The sequence below is a fragment of the Balaenoptera borealis genome, assembly GCF_965194805.1.
Source record: "Balaenoptera borealis genome assembly, chromosome: 18".
In the NCBI taxonomy this organism is placed as follows: domain Eukaryota; kingdom Metazoa; phylum Chordata; class Mammalia; order Artiodactyla; family Balaenopteridae; genus Balaenoptera; species Balaenoptera borealis.
Window position 1 is genome coordinate 6,728,853 of NC_138877.1, and position 17,313 is coordinate 6,746,165.

General features: G+C 41.4%; 1 protein-coding gene across 6 annotated transcripts in view; it reads right to left on the bottom strand.

Moving 5' to 3' along the window:
• The window catches only part of FLT1 (fms related receptor tyrosine kinase 1), a 173,632-nt gene that overhangs the window by 99,944 nt on the left and 56,375 nt on the right, over window positions 1-17,313 (bottom strand). For all 6 annotated transcript variants that reach the window (XM_082365016.1, XM_082365015.1, XM_082365014.1 and 3 more), the window contains 4 exons: window positions 14,954-15,128; window positions 13,860-13,977; window positions 11,565-11,734; window positions 11,041-11,200 (listed from right to left, as the gene is read on the bottom strand). In XM_082365016.1, the coding sequence (XP_082221142.1) occupies window positions 11,041-11,200; window positions 11,565-11,734; window positions 13,860-13,977; window positions 14,954-15,128 (623 nt within the window). The remainder of the gene's footprint in view (window positions 1-11,040; window positions 11,201-11,564; window positions 11,735-13,859; window positions 13,978-14,953; window positions 15,129-17,313) is intronic.

The window sequence follows — 17,313 nt, forward strand, 5'->3', positions numbered from 1 at the left end:
AAAATTAATTTGTTCACACACATCCCATTTAAGAAGTAGAATCATGTCCTCTGAAAGAAGTACAAGATTTATTTCCTTCCGTTACTAAGGATATGGTTATTGAAGAGATAAGTCAAATGCATGGAAAAAATATCCGAAGACAATTGAGCACAAGCAAGTAAAATGTCCAGAGCCCATGTGCTACTGTAGGCTGGACAGTACGTGGGTCAATGAGGGTTTGAATAGCTGAGGCAGAATTCACAAACGCAAGTAGGTCCAGGATATTACAGCTCCTCTAACTTCCTGCATAATCTGAAGATTCTATCATTTCTGGTCCCATCTTAATTTCTCTGCAGTAAATCACCATAGTCAGAAGACCTGTCCAAAGATGCAAGCATGCTTCCTGGGAGAACATGAACCCGATCGTTTTGTCAGATTTGTCAGCATTCACAGGATACTTGTGTGTATCTGATGCTACTTCAGAGGGAAGTAGCTTTGCAGCGGGCGGCCCCAGAGCAACCAAAAATACTGGAAAACTTTAAGCAAACAGACTGGGGCTAAGTACCACTGGGCGAAGTACTTCATATATATCATCTCATTTAATTCCCCTAAACAACCTTAGGATGTCAGTGCTGTTACCTCGATTGTACCGATCAGGAAACTCAGACCCAGAGAGGTGGTTCACTTTGCCCAGAATCACCCAGCTGGTAGGTGGTAGTAGGTGGCACAGCCGGGATTCAGGCTCCAGAGCCCATGTCCTTAAACTCTAGACTATACGGCCTTTCTGCATCCTCATGCCTTTTAAAAGCGGCTCTTGATGTCATCACACAGGCTTCTCAAAGCATATTTGCTTTCTGGATCATGCGCTTTTGACCAAAAATTATTCAACTTAATGTCTACGTAGTTGTTACAATGCCAAGCCTCATAGTGACAGATGAAGTGCTGGGTGGTGACATGCTTGGAGAGTCATTAGCTGGCTCACTGGGATGAGGGAAAATCAAAACCAAATCTGGAAAGGGCAGTTCGGACCTGACGTGGAATTTCTCGAATGGGGGCTAAATAATTTGCCAGTCAGTCCTGCTTGAGCTCGCCTTCCCTGGCCAGTGCCCCGGTACCCTGCTCTCTGGTTACCAGGGCGCCCCCCCCCCCCCAACACTGCGCTTACAGTGTGACGGACTTGTTCCTAACAAGGTCTTTGGAACTCTCTGTGCCTCATCTAGGAAATGGTAGTAACCATAGTCCCCAGCGTCGTAGAAGTTCTGTAAGAATTAAATGAGATGATACATCTAAAGCACAGATTAAGCACTTATCCTGTAGACAGGTGCTTAATAAGTTTCAGCTCTAAGGAAAATAAAAATAGAAACCCCAGGCCCTGCAGTCTTCTAAATTGGCCATAACCTTCTGTTTGGTGCTAAGTAGCTTCTAAACACCCGTTTTCATTTTCCTCACCTTACTTATCCAAAGACTTTTTCACACTCACAAAAGAGGATTTCTCAATGAGGTAGCAATCCGTGATCATCTCACATGGTTTTCAGTGATGAGGACAAGGCATATGGAACATGAAAGGCCTAAGAAAAATGGGATAATAAGAGGCTGTACGACTTTTTAAAAGGCCTGAGTGAAAACCTGAGCCTTTGACCTTCAGACCTGGAAGGTGAGCTTCAGAGCTACCGTGCACATGACACGGGCCGAGGACAGGAGGAGGAGCCCCACCCCCGAGTCTGTACAAGTCCATCACGCTGTAAGCGCAATGTTGGGGGGGGGGGGTGCCCTGGTAACCAGAGAGCAGGGTACCGGGGCACTGGCCAGGGAAGGCGAGCTCAAGCAGAAGGGCTGGCTGGCAAATTATTTAGCCCCCATTCAAGAAAGTCCACATCAGGCCCGAACTGCCCTTTCCAGATTTGGTTTTGATTTTCCCTCATCCCAGTGAGCCAGCCAATGACTCTCCAAGCATCTCCTCTTCCACTCCTCAACTATCCTATCCCCGTGTCCCTCCATCACATCTGCCCCTCCCCCTTTCCATCTGACCTCCCAGTACCTTCCCATCACCTTTAGGACCCAGATCTTCCCTCCCCACGGTGCTCCCTCTCTACTGCAGTGCTCACTATCTGCCATCCACTGAAACCATGTTGGTTCGCTTATTCAACCAGATTATAAGCATTTCCCATGGGGACTCTATACAATGTCATGGTGGAAATAAGAATAAACAGGAATAATAAACAGACAGAGCTCCAAGACTTGGGTCCAGTCCTGGGCTTGCCATTATCTAGCTGTGAGGTGAGGGATAATTATCTTTTGAGCCTCAGTTTCTTATCTCTAAAACAAGCTTTTTTTTAATCTCTAAAATGTCTTAAACTCTTTTTTCTTAATTTTTAAAAATGTTTATTGGAGTATAGTTGATTTACAGTGTTGTGTTAGTTTCTGCTGTACAGCAAAGTGAATCGGTTATACATATGCATACATTCAGTCTTTTATAGATTCGTTTCCCATACAGGTCATTACTGAGTATGGAGTAGAGTTCCCTGTGCTCTACAGTAGGTCCTTATTAGTTACCTATTTTATATATAGTAGTGTGTACATGTCAATCCTAATCTCCCAATTTATCCTTCCTCCCCCTTTCCCCCCTGGTAGCCATAAGTTTGTTTTCTACATCTGTGACTCTACTTCTGTTTTGCAAACAAGTTCATTTGTATGATATTTTTTAGATTCCGCGATATCATACGATATTTAAAATGTCTTAAATTCTAAGCGAATGAATCGTTCAGAGTGACTAGATCCAGCCACGCTGAGGCTGACGTTTGCAGCCTCCGTGTGCCCGTTTCACGCACTCATCAGCTGTAAGCTCTCCCTCTTTCTCCTTCATCTCCTTTCATCAGTCTTCCATGAGCTCTGTGAGGCCCCCGGAGGGCTGAGTGCTTGCTGCATCCTGACCCAGAAAATTAATCCTGAACGATGAATGAGAGGCAATGGGACTTCCCTGCAAGAGATCAAAAATGCCTGCGTGGTGGGAAAGTCACAGAGAGGAAAGTGGCCACAGGCAAAGCGCCAAATTAACTGTTTGACTTGCTGTCCTCCTCAGGATGGTCCTATTTAGGCTCGCTCCTCCCCTTGGGGTTTCTACCCCCTCAGAGGGTCTACTCCCACCTGCAGGTTTGGGGCCTGAACCAGCTTATCCTCCCTGGTTCCCGAAGAGACTGTACTATGGGGGTCAAATTCCCCCAACTGCCGCTAACCTGCTTCTCCAGCCCCAGTTCAACTCTAACTCAACCGGTGGACTCTGTGATCACTGGGGACAAGAGTAAACCCAAGAAGTGAGGCCAGTAATCTCCTAACCCTGTCCTCTCAGGGATTTCGGTTCCTTTCTCTGGGAGCCCACGGCAATCCACTTGAGGAGTCCCATGGGTCACCAATGAATAGTAACCTTCTGAAATGCCAACCTACTTAGCCTCTTTTACTCCACGATCTGAAAACACCTGAGAAATAACTTTCTGAGCTCCAGTTTCCTTATGGGGAAATTATGGCCATGATGTAGAATTGCTGCCCAGATTAGGGATAACATGGAAAGGGATGGGCGCAACTTTGGCACTAGAAAGGGCTGGTTGATGAAGTCTCTTACAGCTATTATCATGAAGTAGTCAACTGCACTCAAGGTGACAAAACATCCCATGAGGCGTCTAGAGAAGGTATGAAGAAGCAAGTATTGAAGCTCATTATAAAGCACTACCTGGGCCAGAGTCTAAATCCATCACACCCTTCCTTCTACTCAAATCCACCAGCTTCTGCTTTTTCCCCTAAAAGGGCAGTGAAGTTACATGATAAACCACAGACTAAGGTCCATATTTCAAGAAACAGTCTCCCAAGACAATAGAGATATAACTAAAATGCAGCTTTCCAAGGATAGGTGCATGTTTTACAAGTGATTTCTCCTATTTACGTATGACTAAGGATCTTATGTCAGGACAGGAGTTTCTAGATTCAGTCATGAAAATGCCCCTTCAATTTTTAAAATCTGTGAATATGGGCCCAAGACAGTAGGAGAGTTTCTGCCAATCTTCCCAAATTGTGTGTCACTACCTTCTGGTCCTCCTAATCCTGGGAAACTACACTGAACTTTGCTCAAAAGATCCCTCTAAAAACCACCCAGCATGGACTTCCTATGATTCAGTCTTTTGGTTTAATTTAAGCACATAATGAAACGTTTGATAGGAATTACAGGAGACAGTTAATTAGAAACAATTATTCATCGGACTCCCTGTATTCCTACGAAGAGTGGGAAAAGAGGAAAAAATCTCGCAAAGTGTAGAAAAGTGGCAGAGGCATCTGGCAAACGAGCTCGCTCTCTGTTCTCAGGTCTTTGCATGAACTCTTAATAAGGGCTGTTGTCAGAGCACTCACATGGGGTGGCAAGCACTTCCTCATCTCGTAATTATATAACAGAACGCAAGACGTTTCCCATTAGCAAGTGAGCGGTCACTTTTGGCTTGTGATGAAAGCTTCCCGGAGATGGCCAGATTTACTCCGTTGTTTGTTTAAGCTCAAAAGTCCTGCTCAAGTGGGCTTGGGGGGAAGTGGTCGTCTCCAAAGTCCCCGTTTTGATTCAGGGTTTTGCGTGTGGCAAGTTAAAATTCTCTGGAGCCTGCCTGCTTTGATTCTGCATACCCACACACACACGAGACGTGGGTACAAATTGTATGTATACTTAAAAGGAGCGAGCTAAATATTAAAACGTGCAGACTGTGGTCATATTTCCAAAAGAAGAGGTCTGCTTAAATTACAGCTTCCCTCAGACATTGACCTACATCTAGCCCCCAGGAGATGTTGACTTTTTCAACGCTTAAATTGGTAAGACTTTCATTTTGTAGACAGAAAATCCAATACAAAACTGTTTCAGCATAGAAAGAATAGACATTCACGCTGGTAGTCAATTAAATTTGGGTCCTTGAATACATTTCTCATTAACTACCATTAGCAATTGTTTTGTTTTTGCCCTGTTAATTTTACATACCCCACTGATGCACAAAACTGTGTTTCCCCCAAATGATCTAGACCTAACACATCCCTAATGATTCAGGCCTTCCTTTCTTTGCCAATTTGGTGATGTAAACAATAGAGAAATGCAATTAGGCAACTTCTGAGAGTTCCTAGATGCCTCTGTCCTCCCTTATTTTGTAGGCCACCCCCTGCCACCCCTCCCCCACAAAAACCCCTAAGCACACTTAGTCCTGGAGTGGTCTGCTTTTTCTAGACTCCTCACGGAACACTCATGCTGAGCAAACGAAGAGTGTTCCAGAAATGGGGAATCAAATTGTGAGGCAGGGAATGTTATTTTCTCTCTTTCCTTTTTCTTTTTTGACTGAAGTATAGTTGATTTACAGTGTTGTTACAGGGAATATTATTTTCTATCAAACGTCTAAACACATAATTATTTGAGACTCCAAAACCTGATTTACTTTATAGAGTTTTGGAAGCAGGTCCTTGAGATTCCATGGATGTCTATTAGGCTTTTCTTAGCAAACCCACAATTCTAGCTAAGAAAGTAGCTAAGAAAGAATGTGCTAGCCCCTCCACCTTCCATGAGTTGAGAATCCAACTACAGTTTTTTGCATTCTGAAGGGGTTCACTGGCAAAACACCAAGTGAAACAAGCAAGGTTTTAGGGCTAACTGGGCAAAGAATGATAATGCCTTGGTCTGTATGGGCTGGACCAAAACTGACAGAGGTCATCAGGTTGACACTGAGGAAAATAGGGGTTGACACCAGTGGTGGAGGAGCTGCTGCATTTTTTTTCTTACTGGGTGATCATTGACACTACTGAGTCAATTCTGGACCACGGAATACATAATTACAAGTAAGACTTTTCTTATGACCATTCTATTTTCATAAGTTGTTTTTTTTCTGTTAATCTGGCCCTGAGCTTCAGACTTAATCCTCAGGTCCAATGGCTTTATAATTTGTAAGAAGCAGAAGGAAAATAGTGTGCAACAACTAGGAAATTATTTCAAGCTTTTTTGAAAGACGACGTAATTTTAAGTGAATTTCTCACTTTACTCCGTTACTCAGGGGGTATTATAGGAAAGGGGAAGAACGGCAGTTACCATTCACAGAAGGGGAAACTGAAGCCCAGATTAAATAACTGGCCAAGGTCACACAGAAGTCAGGGACTGGGCCAAGAATAGAACCCATTTCCTTGATTCCCAGGTCTCTATCCCCGAGACTGTGGAAGAGAGATCCTGCAGGTCTGTATAGAGAGAGGATAAGTAATCACCAAATAGATCTGACTTTACATAATTAAACATAAATTCTAAACACAAATGCTATGTATCTTTGTTTTGCACATGGTTGGTGCCCAGTCAATATCTGTGTGATAATAGATGGTTGACAGTATATTTAGACTGAATACTGACCATGTGCGAAATGCATTGTAAGATGTGGGCAATGTCAACACGGGAGAAGTAGCAGAGATTTCTCTCTACATATTTTTATTGGTCATCACAGATAGTGGATGAAGGAAATGAGACTTTCACAAAGAATCTAATATACCTAACATTTTTTCCATTAAAGAACGATGATATAGGGACTTCCCTGGTGGCACAGTGGTTAAGAATCTGCCTGCCAATGCAGGGGACACGGGTTCGAGCCCTGGTCCAGGAAGATCCCACATGCTGTGGAGCAACTAAGCCCGTGCACCACAACTACTGAGCCTGCGCTCTAGAGCCCGCGAGCCACAACTACTGAAGCCCACGTCCCTAGAGCCCGTGCTCCGCAACAAGAGAAGCCACCGCAATGAGAGGCCCGCACACAGCAACGAAGAGTAGCCCCCACTCGCCGCAACTAGAGAAAAGCCCGCACGCAGCAACGAAGACCCAACACAGCCAAAAATAAATAAATAAATTTATATTAAAAAAAAAAGAATGATGATATATGCAACTCTATCAGTGTTATTTATGACCTGGAAATGATAATTTGTGATGGTTAGATGGGGAGAGGGAAATAAAATAGCCTGTGATCTAAAGAATGTCTGTTCTAAAACCCAAACTGCCATCATTAATGGCTGCCGGCCTTAAACCTCCTTATAGAAAAGAACCAGACTGCTCTTTCCCCATTCCTCCTGGGCTCCGCAAATCCATCCCTTCCATTCCCTAAAGAGGGGCCCCTTCCGAAGAGTCTAATATTGTTCCTTATTCCTTTACAGACCATCCTCCGTTGAGTGGGCAACCTTATCCGAATAATATTTCCTGTGAGACTGGACCAGCACTGTGGCAAAGCTTAACAAGGACCATGAGATCAAGACCAGCTCACTGCGTGGGTGGTTAGTAGTCCTACTTAGTTCTTCAAAATCCAGCGGGGGAGGTGAAGTTCTAGAAGTCTAGCGTGGGCTCTCCGAGCAGGGGTCAGCTCTCTCACATCCTGCTCTGCCCCATCCCAGCCTCGGCCAACCCACAGGTCAGAACCACTTCCTCCTATGACAGGAAACAAATGAATGGGGCTGGCCACCCAACTGGGGAGTCACTTTATTCTCCCTTTATACACTTGAGCTTATTCTCACTTTTGCCTAGCTCATCTACATGGCCGTTTTCTTTTTTCTTCTTCTGAAAAATCATAAATTCTATTTTCCTCAATTCTATAACCCAGACCTACTAGAGATTTCTATTTCTAAAGCACAGCAAAATTACATTTTACTTTCCACAGTTTGTGTTCACTTCTCAGAAATATTAGGTAAACATTCTCACTGTTGTGAAACTAGGTCTACAGTAGGCACAAAATTCTTTTCAAGTTCCTTAAAAGTTTCAGAGCCTTATTGAGAGACATTTACCCTAATGCTAGTAATAATTACAACCTTGCATTAGGTCCGTGGCACTCTGTTCCCAAATACATTGCCTCACTGGATCCTCAGATTCTCTCTATGAAGTATATGGAATTACCTCTATTTCATATGAACAGAAGCTGTAAGCTACACACATGTGAAAGGTACTGTAAGTTCACCACCCTTCTGTGTGCTCCCTGGGTTTATGTTCAGGCTGACATGGGGCAAGTTTAGGACAATCTATTTAAGGAGTCCCTGCCAGCTGCTAAGCGTGAGAAAAATCCCTCATTCGGTGTTAATAACTTATTTTAGTGTTTTTAAAAATTCAAAAGAAATAGTCTACTTCTACTACTTTACCACCCATATCTGCAGAAAAGTAAAAGCGGGGAAAGATTCTGCTGTATTTCCCCTCAGCTCATTACGTACATGAGTTTAAAAGTAACCACCCCTCCCCCACCCTTAGTCTTAATGTTTTATGAGAACAAATTCTAGGTGAATCAGAAACCACAATGTTTGAAAATGTGGTAAGCTGCTGAATTCTTTTTAAAAAAGGAGGAAATTTCTGTTAAATTTATTTATGGCTCTTAATACCCACAAAGATGAACTAGTTGAGTAGTTGTTCTGATCGTTTTAAAGAAATATATTTATTGGACTCTGGAAAACTATACAATTTAAGTCTGAACTTCTTTACTTTAGACCCATTAACCAGTGGGCCATATTAAACCAATTAATAATTTTGAGCTACTGAAAACATATACCTTCTAACCTCAAAACTAATGCTTTGGTTGTGGTCCTTATATAGATATATCCCCTAACTATAGCCTCAAATTTAAATACCAAGAATTATTCTACCTATTCAAGAGTAATGTGTATATATTAATCACCTAATCTCTTTGGACAATGATGCATAGATACCACTCTGCAAATGTGTAGTATGTAACCCAGAATAAGTAAGATTTTAAAAATTCATGGAATAGAACATCCCTTATTCAAATGTCACTAAAATTCCTGTCTGCAACTGAAATTAAGTATATAAAATAGATTTATATAAAGACATATTTGAAAAATTTTAGTAGTAAAAGAGGGCTTCATTTACCTGTCAGTTTGAGCTTTTATCTCTCTGCAGGGTAAAATCGAATTCTCCTATTTGCTTTCTAGTGCACAAAGGTCCCATATAGCTTTCTGAAAATATTTCTACGTTAAATGTACTGATTTAACCACCAAGCATCAAATCTGGACCTGACACAGGTAAGCTACTCAGTCTACTGACTTTAAAAATGAGAGCTTCTTAGGGATATGCACATTTCCTGCAGATAATTTCAAGCAACAATTTGAATCATCACTGAAAGAGTTAAAGCTTTCATTTCTGATCTGTCTTGTGATTGGTTAAAAAAGAAAGAAAAAGAAAGAATGCCTTTAACATTAAGAGAATAAGTCAAATGGCCAACAAATATTTACTGAAGAGGTAAGGTACTGCTCTGAATTTTGAGAGAATTCCAAGAGGAATACGATATCTTTCCACGCCTCGGCAAGCTTACTCTGTAACATTGGAGAACGATCCCATACACCACAAAGAAATCAGAAGGAGAGAGGTAACGTTTACAAGGTTTCGCTCCAGCTGACCTCATTCCCCAAACCATGTTTTATTAGCATTATTCAAATCTAACTTTATAATATTATGTTCTATCACTCATAATTGTTATTTTCTCATAGTTACTAGCTCTAATCCTAAACAGAACTGAAATTTTAGATTTGCTATTGTCAAGACAAAAATTAAGAATATCTTAAAAAGGCTGTTATTCCATAAAAATTCAACTCTATACCTTTATCCAAACCTAACAGCTTAAGTTAGTTATTTTAAATTTATTTGCAAGTTAGGTTAGCACAAATACTTAAAGGGACAAGTCCATAAATATGGATGTCCATCTCCAAATCAGCAAAATAGATAATATAAAATCTCAGTAGATCTCACTTTCTTTGGGGTTGAATGATCACAGTGGTAAAGAGAACATATGCGTGTTCTTAGCAAATGATTCACTCAGATGAGAAATCAGATGTGTGGAAACAGCTACTTCTCAGGAATTCCATAACTTACCAGTAACTTTCACGATCAGAATGATATGCCTTAAAATACTAAAACACAAGATGAAGACAAGTTGAAATTGCAGGAAGAATCTAGAAAACCAAATAGCCTCTTCTGTTTATGCCAGAATTACGTCGTATTTCTTTTTTATCAAGCTAATTTTTTTAAAAAAACTGCAATTCTCCCAACCAGTCTGCCAGTGCAATTAAAAGCAATAAAGAAAATATTTGGCCTAATGATAATTCTTGAGCAGTCTCAATACTATCTTACTTGATAGTAAGATAGATTGATAGTTGCACCTATCAGTTCTATTCCTGTCCTTCAAATTTGCTCCCGTGAACTATCATCAGTATCAATCCTCTAGACTAAACAGTAATGGAAAACAACAAACAGGGCTCGGTCATCAACAGGAAGCAAGGAAACACTGCACAGTTAACCAAGGGCAGGGCTGAATTCATTCAGCAGATACACCCTGAGCATCTGTGTGTGCCAGACACGGTGCCAGCCCCTAAAGACAGAGAGGTGCTGAATCAGCTCATAGCTTAGAGAAAAGACAAGTGTGTGCACACCTTGTGATGTGACAGTGGTGTCAGCAAAGTGCTGTTCATGCTGAGGAGGGAGAAGGGGGTCTGAATGAGAAAGTCTGGAGGGTGGGGAAGGTGACAGCATCGTTGAGCCTGGAAAGATATAGAAGGACCTCTTAGGAAGCAGAAAATGCATGGAAGCACGTTTCCGACAGATGAAGGAGCATGCTCAGAGCCTAGGGAAGGTAATGATCTTCAGCAGTGGGAAGATCTGATGTCATACTCGGTGCTTACACAGTGGGAAATGGGGAGACCCGTGTAACTGATGCAGTGCTGGAGCCGAAGTCTGCGTGCTCTCGGTTGGAAAGCAAGAGATGCGAGTTCCAACCTGAGTTCCAAAGAATGGCTCACAGGGTGACCTTCATTCTGTCCCTGTGCTCCTAGCCTTAAACTGTAAGCTAGAGAGAAAAATTATGAAACGGTTAGACATGGGTAAGGAAGAACAGTAGATATATTGCCTACCTTTTCCCAAGGCAGGGAAAGCCTTTGCCCCCAGTGGACCGCACGTGCCATCTGCCAGCTCCCATAAGACCCTTGAGTCCAGGTGTCAAAAAGTATTCGAAAGTTACTCAAGAAACGAACTGTCCCTACCTTGCTTTGGAATGATTATGGTTACAGGGATGCCAGAACCACGTGATGGTAGGTTGAGGGATACCGTAAATGGTGCAAGTCAGGATTTGTCTGCTGCCCAGTGGGTAGAGAGTTGGGTCTGGAAACGATGATACAGCCTTTTCATAAATCTGGGGTTTCACTGAAAGGAGAAAACAGGACAGAGGTCAAGAGCTGTTCTCATGACTCCCTCCTGGACCACAGCGAAGGACCACATTCTCGCTGGTTTTGCTGTCAGGGAAGCACACATGGACAGAACCCTCGGATTTGTCATTATAATGCCAACTGAAAAGAGTATGTACATTCCGGCCACAATGATTAAAAAAAAAAATCATATTGCTTATGGAAGAAAACAAGCAACCATGAAATAGTTGGGATGGGGAATAAGTGGTTTTTAAAACAATTTTTAAAAAATTTTGCTTTCTTTGTTATACTGACTTTTGACACACATTTTCACGAATTTCACCCCCACCAGAACCAAAAGAAAGTCTGAACAGTGAACTTACCATTGACAATTAGAGTGGCAGTGAGGTTTCTGAACACATTTGACTGCTTTAGGCCCAGCAAGATTGTGTAATCCCCTGCATCTTCGGCAGTAACATCTTTGATGATTAACGAATAGCCACGAACCAAATAGCGGGCAGATTTCTCAGTGGCTGGTAACCCATCTTTTAACCTGTGGTTAAGGGCACAATCAGTAAGTCATTTCACATTGCCTCTCCAATATCACCTTAACGTTGCCATTTAAGGATGTGAGATCCAGTTTAGACATCTTGAGCCTTGGATCCTCAATATTCATTTAAAACATTAAGACACACATCACACATTTTAGTAAAGCCCAGTGGGATTTTTAGACTGGGAAACACTTCATGTTGATTGGCAAAGAGGAAAGAAGTAAGCTGAAAGAAAGACAAGGGACGGTTTAATGTACCCACACGGACGCTGGTCACCACTGTGACTTAAGTATAACCCAGAAGCACAGGCTGATTCCATCTGACATGTGTTTCAGAGCTCTCCATGAGGCTCCATCAGCAATACAAGGGTCATTGTGAGTCAGATCCACTAGATCACTTCTCCAGATAAAAATAAAAATAGATTTTCCTATTGTGGCCTCATGTGGAGTTCTTATTAGTTATATAAATGGTCACACCAGTTGCCCTTTTCATAAGCTAGAGTGAAACCAAGATTATCAAGGTTCTTTCCCCTGGGGAAGAAAAGTGAAGGCAAAGAACTCACAAACAAAAGGTATAAACTTAAAAAGAATTTTTTTAAACTGCAGAGACAGACTTAATGCCTAGATACCACGCAGTTGCATACAGAACCGAGAGTCAGGCTCTAAGTCTTGCCCTGGCTCTGCCACTGTGTGCCTTGAACTTATCCATTTCAGCCTCAGTTTCTCCGAGTTTCTCAAAGATCTCTTTTACTGTAAAATTCTATGATTTCATTAAATGACAGTTTTTTCAATGGGCATTTTCCATCTGTTAGTAGGAATTCACTGTGTTCTGCATAAAGCTGGAATATTAGGAATGGCATTGGTTCATAGTCATGCATGTATTATATAGTCATGCAAACAAATTCCCATTACTAGTGGGTCTCAGTTCCAAAGCAGGTAAAATGCCTATGCTCTATTTTGTGATTACAAATCCCATTTTAGTATCCTTGAAAGTATTTCCTCTAAACAAGTCAGTATTTTCAAAAATGGGTTGATATTTTTGGTTTGTTTTAGGTCCTTGCTACTTAGCTACTGAAGAAATTAGCAGTGTTGAACAGCTGGGGATACTCTCAGATACTGAAAGAGGGAATGTACTTTCCAGAGCGATTCAATTCCTATTCAGGAATAATGTACATTCATAATATCTAAAAAGTTTAATAGTAAATTTCCTATGAAACAAACAAAAAATCTCCTTTCTACTGCGATGGCATGAAGGGGCATAGCACAAAGTCTCATTTTCTCTTTAATTCCCTATTAACGATTTGAGGAAACTGAAAACAAATGCTACAGCCATATGATACTGCAAGCAAAACAAGCTACGGCTGAGATTCTGTATCGTATGGCTTGTTTTCCTAATCAGTTTTGTACTATACTCTTTGTTTAGAATGTGGTGGCTTGAGCCAAAGATCCTGGCGTTTCTAAATGATTTAACAAAATGATTGCAGATTATCAACAGATTACATTGTTTTACAGCAGGTATTGGGCTCGCATTAAAAAAGACCGCTTAAAGAGTTTCTGAATTTGCAGACTTCGAGCCAAAAAACCCTTAATTAGTTCAAGTAGGGCCATGAGTGCATCCCTGCCACTGAATAAGTCTTGTCTCTATTAATGTTTGTTTAATTTTAAAACAAGACTGGAACTTTCAGCCCAGCTGTATCTCAAAGAATTATTTTCCGATAAGAAGCAAATTATTATCCTCATCACAAGGGCCCACTTCTTCAGGGTTAATAGAGCATGTTACACACTAGAGATGCTTCCTAATCGTTGCTCAACATTATTCCATTCAGAGGACGTTGACATCATAGGAAGGTTTAGAGAGGCACAAATTTAGTCGCAGAGAGTGAACGACTAAACTGAAATGAGCGCTCAGAAAATGAATCCCTTGCTCCATGCTGTTATTTACATTATTTTCCTTCCCCTCCAGCCCTTCCCACCCACTCCCCTCCCAGCCCAGTTCTTAGTTCTTCACTGCTGTCTGGGAAGCTTATCTTGATTTTTTTCCTTTTCAGGAATTCAAGTCACTGGGCTCCTGCATCTTCCTACTGACAAAGCATATCTTAAGCTGCTAAGAACATAACTGTGATCCTACCATACAACTTCTGGCGAGGGAAACGCCTTCACTTTCACAGAGAGCCGATAAGACCGCGTGCCAGCTACAGTCTCAAACACCTGCTGCTGTCGAGGTTTCACTGTGATGAACGCTTTATCTTCGAAAGGAGAAGTGATAAATCCATTAGAAAAGACTACATTTATGTAAACGAAAGAAAACGCCAACTCGCTGCCTCATTCGAGGAGGGTGCAACCAATGAATAAGTAGAGCTGCATTATGATCAAGGCCATCGGTGAGCCCAGATACTGATCAGTGAATAAAATCACTTAAAAGTACTCTAACTGGTTTAATACTTGCAAAATCAAATGGTCCCAGGGATATAAAAACCCAGTGGCAGGGCAACAGAAGTAAAACACCTTAAACACCTATATTGAAACAAAAAGTATAAAGATACTTCTAAAAATCTACCCGGCCAATGTGAATACCATGGGAGAAGGCTGTTCCCACGCCCTTCTAAAATAACTAATTTGATATAAGACATCAACTGGAGAAAGTCAAAAGAATATCAAAGGCCGTTGATAGAACGGTCCCCTAGTTTCTGCTCCTTACAAGTTTTTCTTTTCAGTGGTAGAAATAAATAAGGTTTATTAAAGATTCTAAAGAGATTGAAGTATTTTCTTTACAGAATTTGCCTACTGGAACTAAGCAAAACTATTAGGATTTCATGAGCAGAAAACCAGAGATAAAAGAGCATCAATTCTAAATAATTTATCACAGCATATTTTTCTCTAAATCAGTAGTGCCTGAGAAATTTCTCCCAGAAAATGAAGGTAAAACGGACTGTATTTTTGTTTTGTTTATACGCAACACTAAAGAATTTCATATAGATTCTAATATCTGACTTATGAGCCACAGTACATTTGTAAGGAAAAGATTCTCTAGCCAGTGCAAAAGTATTACATTTAAAGAACACTTAATGTGATTTGCTCTTTGGCAGGGGGTGGAGGGGGACAAAGTTGTATTTGTTCATGACAGTGTACCTCTTGGCCAAAAGGAAATTTACTTTTTTTTTTTTTTTTTATAGAACCCTCCAATTTCTGCAATGATTAGAAAGCAGAGCATGGGTTGCTTACCATATATATGCACTGAGGTGTTAACAGATTTCAATGACGGGCCGCTTTTCACATGACAAATGTAAAGTCCTTTGTCTTTGTTCTGCACTTTGTCAATAAAAAGAATGCTGTAGAATACATTGTTACGGGAATTGCGACGGTCAATTCGTTGCCTTATAGAGGCTCTCTTATTTACCTAGAAAGAAAACGTGTAACAAATGTAGAAGGAGTCACTGACTGCGCTTAGAGTTACAGCATTTCTCAGATGATTCCTAAGATTAATATTTTACACTAAGAGGCAAACCCATCCAGAGCGAGATGCTCAGAACCGACATCTCTGTCTCGATGTGTTTCCAACACGTGCCATGGCAGCACTGACTCAGCACTTCCTTTTCCTCAAATCGACTTTCACACACAATATCTCAACAGTTGCTCACAAGCCAGGGAGACTGGCAGGGTTACTGCCCTTATTGTAGATGAAGAAATTGAAGCATCGGAAACACTGGCCAGTGTAGCCTGGGAACTTGGGTCTTCTGAGTACAAATCTAACGCTTCCCTCTAGCACCTACGTCTCTAACCAGTAACCCGTTCTCTAGGCAGTGGTATCACACACAGACTCGGGCCATGATTAGTATCTGGATTAATCACAGGCTTTCTCTTAATAAATCACCACGTGAGTTTTCTTTTGCTTCCTTTTAGAAATGAAGGGAAAGATTACGAATCCTGGCTACACCTATTAAGGCGTAATGATCCTAGTTTCATTATTTCCCCATTTGAGCAAGGCTTGCCAATATCTGCTAAATACCACTAAATGGGTCTGGGGGCCTGCAAAGCCATCAACAAGTTTAGCCAGCAGTCTGGGGGGCGGGGTGGGGTGCTGTCCCATGTTTGCAGGCCTCAGGCTCAGCGGTATAAACTGGCCACAATGACCCACTCCTGGCTTTGCGAAGATGAGGTCACAGTGCCTTTTCCTTTCATTGTTCCTTCCTTTCTTTTCTTTCTTTTTTTTTTTTTTAAGCGTTGCATTTTATAACACATAATATGTTATTTCCTCCTCTCAGTCCGTCCCTTTGAGGAGGCATGGAAAAAGACTTTGGAAGCGGGCCAAACTAATCTCTGGGTCTTGAACTTAGCTCTCCTGTGTGCCATGCTGGATAAATTCTACCCACCTGTCCTTTTACTGCCCTGTTGGAACAGACACATGTTACGCCATTTTCTCCATTCTCGGCAGTGACCACAGAGAAGACGTCGATCATTGCAATCAAAAATCAGAGACTCTGTGCCCTACACGAAAGACTGAGGGACCTTCGGCAGCTCTGTTCATGTCGGTATTACTTCTCCCTTCTCCCTTTGAGAAGGCTTTCCCTTTCTCGAGTTCGAGTAACATTGGTATGGTTTCTGCCTTGGTACCCTAAGACTGCCCCTGGGTTTCAGAGCAAGGTCATCACAGCACCGTCCAGCAGCCACAGGCGGCTATTTAAATTAACTGAAACAAAATTTAAAATTCGGCTCCTTAGTCCCGCAAGCCACGTTCCACGTGCTATTAGGCATAGGTGGCTAGTGGTTAGCGTTTCCGACCACTTGCATCACAGCAAGTTCCACTGGACAGCACCATTTTCGAAGGTTACGGGCATTCAGCAGATGTATTACCATACTCTCACTTAAAGCAGCAACACTGACAGGGTACACGTTTCTTCCCTCTTGCCATGTATTAAGAGTAGATGATTTCCATCAAAACCCAGAATATATTACTACAAGTCGCAGCATTTTAATTTCAATGAAACAATACCATTTTCTAAAAAATACCTTATGACTGATGAGTCAATGTGTCCCTACAGAGCACTTGTGGTACCGTTTTGTTGCTAAGTTATTCTGTTTTCATAGCAAGAAATGTATATAGTGTACAGTACAGGGAATATAGCCCAATATTTTCTAATACCTGTAAATAGAGTATAATCTAGAAAAATTTTGAATCACTATGTTGTACACCTGAAACTAGGATAACATTGTAAATCAACTATACCTCAATTAAAAAAAAAAAAAAAAGCTCAGGACTGATGCATTAATCTTAATTATACATACATAATTTAATCATAAGCTAACTTCGTGATTGGGCCATCTGAATGACATAACAAGTTATTTACCTGGGATATGCCACATGAATCATACAGACATACAAGAAATGGGGCTGGAACCACTGTCAGATGTTTCTTAACAGTTTATCAGAGATTCCCTGCCTATACGTTTTTAAAACAATGACTATTTGCAAGGATGTTTAATTTGAATGGGAACCCAACTCAGCCTTCATTCTTCTCATTTTTCTCAAGGACAGAATTGCTCCTTTGTCACTTAACAAGTGGAATATTGGATGGCTGGGTTGT